This window comes from Gossypium arboreum, chromosome 12 (genome assembly GCF_025698485.1).
Source record: "Gossypium arboreum isolate Shixiya-1 chromosome 12, ASM2569848v2, whole genome shotgun sequence".
In the NCBI taxonomy this organism is placed as follows: domain Eukaryota; kingdom Viridiplantae; phylum Streptophyta; class Magnoliopsida; order Malvales; family Malvaceae; genus Gossypium; species Gossypium arboreum.
The window spans coordinates 97,989,096-97,997,759 of NC_069081.1; the positions used below are offsets into that span (position 1 = coordinate 97,989,096).

Genomic DNA, 8,664 nt, shown 5'->3' on the forward strand with positions numbered 1-8,664 from the left:
AACATAAAATGTTATAAAATGTTAAAATATAAATAAAATGTTATAATATAATTAAAAGTTGTCCAAATTTTGTCTTTGCGCCCATATCCCTTTTTGTTTTGTTATAGGATTTTTGGAACTTGCCAAAAAATCCATGTTATATTATTAGTTTTCTAATTCAATCGATTTGATATTTTTCAGAACATCTCAAATTCACAAGAAAAAATATTTTAAGAGGTTTTGTTTTTATTTTTCATATGAATTATAAGGATAATGAGTACATAAAATTAAAGTTTAAGAAATTAGAAAGATGAATTCTTTAGGCTTAATTTGATTTTTACATCATTAATTAATGTATTACATTTATACAATTGTTAAATTTAAATTTTATAAATGTCTTTGAATATTTATTATACATATATAATAAGTGCATTAAAATTAATTTATAATTTAATATAAAGATTTATTGTTATTTATAAATTTTAATATAATTATATAATATTTAAAATAAATCTTCATAAATTCGGACTTTTTTATGTTTTAGATCGAATCTATATCGGCCCATGCTTTTTTGAGCTTGGATTAGTTCAAGTTCGAATTTTTTCAAGTTTAAATTTTCTCATATTTAAATTGTTACGAGCACTGGTATGTACAAACAAACTTTTATATGCTTCACTATGATTTTCTAATTTTTTATTTTGAATTCTAACAAGAGATAATATATGTGAATATAATTGGAGGATATAATATGTTAAATATCACATTTTATCATTATAAAATTAGAAAGAAAGAAATTAAAATCGTGTTTGAGGGGAGCTTTAACCAGGATGTGGGGCATAAGGGAGTAGTGGCAGGGAGATGGATGGATAGTAAGAAAAATAAATAAACGATTGCCCATATATTTGGTTGATGATGTATGATAAAGAATATTAAAGAAATTCAACCCTGCAATCTTAGTATCTTCCTTTTGCATTAATGTATAGGGTAACGAGTTTTTATCAATTCATGAGGTAAGAAAAAATAAATTTCCCTTGGCTTTAAGAAGTTATGGTCCCACTCAAATTCTCTCATGATACACGTTTTGAATTAACTCTGAATCCACTTATATTCTACTTATTCTAATCACCATTTCTTTCTTTTCTCTTCTTAATAATAATCCATTTTTAAGGTGAAAAACAGAGTTTTGGGTGGTACAATTTCATCCCCTACTTTTGGAGGAAGCAAGCTCTCCCAAAAAAAAAACAAAAAGAAGAAAAGGGTTACCTGGAGTTGGAATTGTATGTATCTACACCATTGGAGATCAAAATTAGATGTCTTGCCACGTAGACAAAATCGCGAAAAAAGGTTTCTTGAATTTCATGAGAAGTGTAGGTGAAGAAAAAGATTTATGGGTTTTTTTTAAAAAAAAATATGGAGTATATAATATTCAGAATACAAGATTTAGCTTTATGAATACTCCAGGGTGACATTGGACCTTAAAATCTCTCTTTCCCACTGGTGGTGAAATAGCTCTACCAATTAATTAGATTGCCCCATCTCCACTCTATTCTTATTATTTATTTTTAATTTTTTAGCTTTCTTTATATTAACTTAGCTATTTTAACAATTCAATGCAGCCTTTAGACAGAGAGGTTAAAATTTTAAATAAATAAATAAAAAAAGACATAAAAACTACATTTATTGTTTTACAAGTTTCCCTTACGCTGATACACAAGCAAAATCCATACTTACGATTCAAGCAATCTTTTTTTTTTTTTTTGCTTTGAATAGAACCTACGATACAACAATACTCAAGTAAAAATGAGAATTTGGTTAGTGTCTTCAGGTTTATTAGGTAGCTCGAGTAATAAAAGGACAATTAAGAGAGTACTTCAAGTGTTCTGGAAATAAGAAAGAATAATAAATTATAAATTGATTTAATATCTTGTTTTTGGCCTGATTTAATGCAAAGTATTAGGTAAAAAGCGAAAAAAAAGAATTTAATTCCCTTCTCAACTCTCAAGATAAACAGGCTTGGGAGCACCTAAGCTTTAGAGGAGACAAGCTAACTTTTGTCGTTCCCCTTTATTTCCTTTTTATTTCTCTCTCTTTCTCCTTTTCCTCTTCCCTCTGATACTATTGTTTATATTTTGGAGTAGCAGGGAAGGAAACAAGATAGTAAAATAAAGAGCTCCTCCATTGTGGAATGGGAAAAAGATAATTAACGAGCAAAGCAAAGGGAAAGGAAATGACTTGGTGCAATGACTGTAGTGATGTACAAACTATTGAGAGAAGCTCTCCTCCATCTTATCATAAAACTGTTATTGCTCAAAGGCACAAAGATTGCCTACTTAGAGCATGTCCTTCTTGCGGTCATCAGATCAAATACCGTGATCAGGTCTTTCAACTTCAATATCTCTTTCTTATTTACTTACTTCATTGATTTTGTTATATATATGTATATGTGTATTTTCTGTTTGTTCATGCTTCTTGAATTAATGATTGTTAAATGTGGTTTACTTTTTTCTTTTCTTTTTTTTTTTGTTCTGTTGAAAACTTGCACAAAATTGTGATGGTGTAGGGTGGAATTCATGATTTGCCTGGATTACCTGCTGGAGTGAAGTTTGATCCAACAGATCAAGAGCTTCTTGAACATTTGGAAGGGAAGGTGCGCTCTGATGCTCGCAAGCTTCATCCTCTTATTGATGAATTTATTCCTACTATTGAAGGAGAGAATGGAATTTGCTACACTCATCCTGAGAAGTTGCCAGGTGATCAGTCAATATATTTATTATTATTATGAGTCTCTCTCATCTTTTTAACTTCAAATGCTAATTACATTATCATTACCACTATCTCTCATCTATCTGGGGTTTTCATCGCGAGAAGAAAAAATGAAAAAAAATCAAGTATAACCAGTTTTCTATTAAAAAGAAAAAACTGGGAAACATTCTTAAAAATATCATTTGATATGATGGAATGGTTAACCATTCTCCTTGTTTGAAGAAACCTACCAACTAACCTTTATGTACATAGCATTTTGCATAAGATAGACGTTGTGAAGAAACCTTGCAACTAACCCTAGTAGCCTTTCGCCCTTTTTCCATTTCCATTATTGAAGAAATACTCTCCAACTACCCCTACTAGTGAATCTTCGTTGCATTATTTGTCAATGACATTGACAAGAACCCGGTTCCTTCACGTTAATAACTAAATAAACTCTTATGAAATCAATGGTGTATAGGAGTAAGCAAAGATGGCCTGGTTCGCCACTTCTTCCACCGGCCCTCCAAGGCATACACGACCGGGACTAGGAAAAGAAGAAAGGTTCACACCGACACAGAAGGCGGAGAGACCCGGTGGCACAAAACAGGCAAGACCAGGCCAGTTTTCATTAGTGGAAAAGTTAAGGGGTACAAGAAGATCTTGGTGCTTTACACCAACTATGGGAAGCAAAGGAAACCCGAGAAAACCAATTGGGTGATGCACCAGTACCATCTTGGCAACAATGAAGAAGAGAAGGACGGTGAGCTTGTCATTTCAAAAGTTTTCTACCAAACACAGCCTAGACAATGTGGTTCAATCAAGGACGCCCTAAAGTTGCAGAGTGGACATGAAGCTTCTCATCACCTTAAGAATAATAATAACAATGGGCTTGTCGAGTTCTATAACCCTTCTTTCATTTCCTTTGATCAAGGTGGCCAAAGCAGAGCCAATCCAACACAGCTACTTCCCCACTTTGCAGTCCATGATGGGTCTTTCATTCCTTGATAAATACAAGGATCAAAAAGGGGAGGTGCTACATAGTATATATGGATCCCGGAGGCAAGATCAAATAAAGCATTAATTGGTGACGTATAAATATAATAAATTAATATATATAATTAGCCTAAAGGTTGGGAAGAATAAGGAATGATTTAATAGCTAGTTGAAGAGGAGAAGAAACATTCTTCAGGATGGAAGAATATATGAAGATTTCGCCATAACCTCTATTTTCCTTTTTCTTTTTTATTTTTCTATGGCTATTCCTGTTCCTCTTCTAATCGATGCTTTGTACAGTGTAAACAACAAGCTGTAAATGTGTTATATGCTTCATCAAACTTTAATCCTGGAGAAGTTTAACTTTTGGAAACTGTACAAAGGTGTGATACACTTACCACAAGTAGCAGTCTGATAGGTTTTTATTCAATATTTTGTCCTTTATAATGTATTTTGTACTTTTTCAATTCCATTTTATAGGAGATTAATATAATTACGAGTAACCAATTAAATATTCTTATACGCATGAATTTTCACAAGCAGTAACACGTTTTTTTTTTCTTTTATTGATTGCATTTGGAGATCTCTTTCAAGAAAAGTGAACTAAGTTGGAATGTTTTCGAATTTAGAGCATTCTTCATAACAAATGTCATTTCAGTGGATATTATGAATTACAAGGAGATTGATGTTACTCATAACATTAACCAAGTTGAAATTTTGAGGCGAAAACGTTATAATGAATATTTGAAAACAAAGTTATGATTTTCTTTTACCCATTTAACTCATAAAGAAATTTTAGGTGAGAGCAGCCATGTTCATAATTTATCTCATATCTGCGACCGCAATTATTAAGTCAAGCTTACAATGGAAGTGCTAAAACCTTCTTCTTCTATGTTCATATTGACATTTCTGGCTTCCAAAATGAAGAAGCTGAACACGAAAAGAAGAAAAGGAAAGATACGTTTACCAAATCTTTTCTGTGTTTTGAACCTTCTTATTTATTTATTTATGGCTAGGTCTCATTTATTAGTAGGTACAAGTAAGCTGCTGGAGTTGAAACTTCAATGTCAGTGTTCACTGTGACACCTTTTCCATTAATGCAATCTACAACCCTTTGCCACTAATAAATTTAACACCTTGAGTTTATAAGGGAAACTCGTTTTCAATTATACCTTCCACCATTTTGATTATATAAATTATCTTATAGTTCCAAATACAAGTCAACTGGAGCATCTTGCTTCCACCGTAGATATATCCACCAATTTTTATGAAATAACATGAGAGGAAACGAAAAGTGAGTGATGTCGCATTTATTGTTTTGTTGATAGCTTAATTGTTGAATTTTTTAAATTTAGAATTACATTTATAATATGTGTAAATATTGGAGGGTAAAATTTATTGTTGGATAAATTAAAAAAAAGGCTCACCTATGCTTTCCGTCACTCATCTAATGATAACTGACGGGAGAGTGACTAAAATATTTTTCAAAAAATTGAGTGACTAAATAAAAATAATAATAGTTAGGTGACCAAAATAGAACCAAAAACATAATTGGGTGACTTTTTTTTATAGTTTACCTATTTCTTTTCTCATTTAACCTTCACAACTAGCTTTGTCCAAACTAACAAGTGTTGAGCGTAGTGTTAAGACACATTGCATTTTCAAGAGGAAATGTGGCTTCAAACATTGGAAACGACATTGTTGGAAGGGATAACCACGAACTCTGAACATAAACCGTAAAACGAGCACAAAGAATACAAAAAAAAAAGAAGAAGAGGAAAACCACATTGATAGTCACTCAACTATAAAAAGTTACAAAATGGTCACTTAACTATTTAAATTTTCATTTTTTTTTGTTACAAACTGTTAAACTACTAATGGAAAGTTAACTTGGCATCTTTTAAAATAGGTATAATAACAACTTTAACCCTCAATATTTATACATTTTAAAATTTGTATTTTTTGTAGTTTTGCTTTTCTTTGTGACATTAAAGGATAAATTTAAAACAATGAGAAAAGATGAAAATTACTATATTGAATTTTTGGGTGTTTTCATTTTTGGTAGATTTTCGATCAAATTTAGCTGATAAATTTGTTTTTTTAGCCTTTTAGGTGATAGGTCATGTAACACCCCAAACCCGGCCTAGGCGTTATGGTCGAATCTGGCGATGTCACATGGAATGAAATTTGAAATCGAATTTATCAAGTTTAAACTGTTTATAAGCTTTTATTTATCTTTCATCAATTTCAAAACTATTTTCTCGTTAATTTGATTCGTTTAAACACACATTCTATAGCTGAAGCTCTTAAACCGTGATATTTTAAGAAAATCGTTCGTGTTTAGGAAAAATGTTGTTTTAAGTTAAACTGAACTTTTGTTGAGTTTAAGGTTTAAAAATCCTTGAAATAGTGAAAATCCCAGGTAAAAGCAACAATCCAAAAGTCCAATTTACATAAAAAAAATAACCCAGAAAATAAATAGAAAATAAATACCATAACTAAAGTTAAAATAGTTCAATAATCATGTGGTCACCGTTGAGTCCTCCGCCGCACTAATTCGTCTAAGTCTAGGGATTACCTGGACAGATAAAACAGAGAGGGGTGAGTTTACGTAAAGTCAGTGTATAATCCTCACAGAAGACATGCAAGCAGTTAATCACAACAAAAGGTCAAATGCAGTCTCGGCCTAAGCCCATTTCAATTTCAGTAGCAGTCCGAGCCTTAGCCCATTTCAGTTTCAGTATCAAATATGTATTAGGGCCTAAGCCCATCACAATAATATTATCAGATATACATTAATCAATAAACAGAGTCCTACCCAACCAGCCTCTACACACCATCTCCGTCCATCCCTACACTCCATGTGGGGTTTAAAACACCCACTCATCCCTACACTCTAAGTAGTACCGAATGCGGCACGTAATTAGTAAATTGTAGCTGAACTGCTAGATAATAGGCTTAAGAGCCTTTCAGTACACTTTTTCCAAATATCAACATCCCAATCCGATGCAATGCAACATACAATATATGACATGCTAATACATAAATATCAATCATACATACAGTTCAGTATTTATTCATGTAATCATCATGTTCAGTACATACATCATACATACAGTTCACGAATTTAAGGGTCTAAGTAGTACTTACCGACCCTATAGTAGGTTCACGATCGACTTAGGTGACCCGTGCAACCTTAGAATACATTTCAGTTAAATGGGCTCACACACCCATGTGGCCTGCCCGTGTGGGCCCATTCGCTCGTGTGACCAATACGGTCCAATTTGGCCTTGGCCGTGTGGATCACACGGTTTGGCCCAGAATCCCACATGCCAGTGTAGACTACCTGTATGGATTCACAAGCTCGTGTGGCCCACTCGACCCAAATCAGTCTAGCCCGTGTATCGCACAAGGCCTACTTGGCTATCACACAGTCGTGTCTTGTGCGCATGACCTGGCCATCACACGGCCGTGTCTTGTGCGCATGACCTGGCCTCGCCAATCACACGCCCTTGTTATGTCACACGACTTACCACACGGGTGACCATACACCTATGTGGCATCGACAGTGAGGTTTTTGGCTTTTGCTGAAACCCCATTTTTTGCGTTTTTAGGTACACACCTGGTATCGTTTCGCTGCAAAAAACTATCCCGAGCCTTCCAGACCTAAAATTAACAATAACAAGGTCCGAATTTATCAATTTTAACATAACTCAAGCGGAAAAACTTCACGATTATGGCCCTACAACATCACTATACGCACTCGAATACTTACCGTTACCGAGCCAAAATTTCCAACCCTAAATTCGCTGCTAAATTCTCAGCCAAAACTTGTCATTCGCCTAAACCAAAAGCAACATAAACAAACCCCTTATCAAACATTTAACCAAGAACATCGAGATTAAACAGAATAGGACTTAGCAAACGAAATTAGCAGGAAATTACGCCAAGAGGGAAACGAATTGAGACCAAAAAGGAAAAAGGGAAGAAAATCAAAAGAAAACAAATGGGGAAGATGGAAGCACAGAAACGTAACAAAAAGAAAAGAGCTTTTGGGGAAAATAAAAATAAAAATAAAAATAAACATTGATATCCCCTAACTCCCAACTACTCAGGTTTCCTGGAAAAACTGAAACTTTATAGCCAACGGAGCAAAAATATTAACAATCCCACTTATGCTGGGATTTGAATACAAGACCTCTAACACACCAACACACATTTTAACCACTAGACCAGCAGACCCATTCTAATATGGTTTTACCAATAATCCAATATAAGTTTGCTGAACAAGTCTAAGGCTTAAGTCAGAAAAATACCAAAATTTGCCAAATGCAAGGCTTGAACTTAAGACCTCTTGCACACACTCAGAACACTTAACCACTATAACAGGTACACAGTTATATCAAATTTTCACAAAAGCAGAAACAAGAATTTTGGGGCATTACAGGTCACAAAAAAGAAGAAGAAAAAGTGCAAAAAAGACAAAATTACACAATGCATAAAATGTTGAGGATTGATTTTTCTAGAATAAAAACTAAATTGACATAATGTATAAAAGTTTATGGTTAAAGTTGCTATTATGCCAATTTTAAAAGATGATATGTTTGGTATCTGTCTTTTGCATGACATAGCTTCATTTACAATAATGGGATTTATAGCTCAAATAAAGGGTAAATTATATCCTCCCATTGACATTACATGATAGATGGAAAAATAACGTGGTCACAGGACATTTACCTAGGAAAAATGATTTAATTATTATTTGTTAGTAATTGACTTTTTCATGAAGAAAGATGTAATGATTACCATGAGATAAAATAGGATCATATTAGGTGAACGAATTTAACATAAAGAATAAGGGCGAAGCCAAAAAATTTTTTTAGGGGGGCCGAATGAAATTTTAATTTTCTATATTTTATATCTTTATAATTTGTAAAGGATTAAATC

At 33.1% G+C, this 8,664-nt stretch overlaps 1 protein-coding gene across 1 annotated transcript; it reads left to right on the forward strand.

Moving 5' to 3' along the window:
- Nucleotides 1-1,808: 1,808 nt before the first annotated feature.
- On the forward strand, nt 1,809-4,231 carry LOC108477340 (NAC domain-containing protein 73-like). The gene is made up of 3 exons (XM_017779850.2): nt 1,809-2,356; nt 2,540-2,729; nt 3,203-4,231. Exons 1-3 carry the CDS (start codon nt 2,207-2,209, stop codon nt 3,727-3,729), a joined length of 867 nt encoding a protein of 288 aa, XP_017635339.1. The 5' UTR covers nt 1,809-2,206; the 3' UTR covers nt 3,730-4,231.
- The last annotated feature ends 4,433 nt before the right edge of the window (nt 4,232-8,664 follow it).

What these genes read in the sequence shown, in the direction of transcription:
- LOC108477340 (XM_017779850.2), top strand. Translation starts at nt 2,207, where the DNA reads ATGACTTGGTGCAATGACTGTAGTGATGTACAAACTATTGAGAGAAGC. An exon ending in AGATCAAATACCGTGATCAG is followed by an intron (nt 2,357 to 2,539) that starts GTCTTTCAACTT and finishes GTGATGGTGTAG; the next exon opens with GGTGGAATTCATGATTTGCC. An exon ending in TCATCCTGAGAAGTTGCCAG is followed by an intron (nt 2,730 to 3,202) that starts GTGATCAGTCAA and finishes AATGGTGTATAG; the next exon opens with GAGTAAGCAAAGATGGCCTG.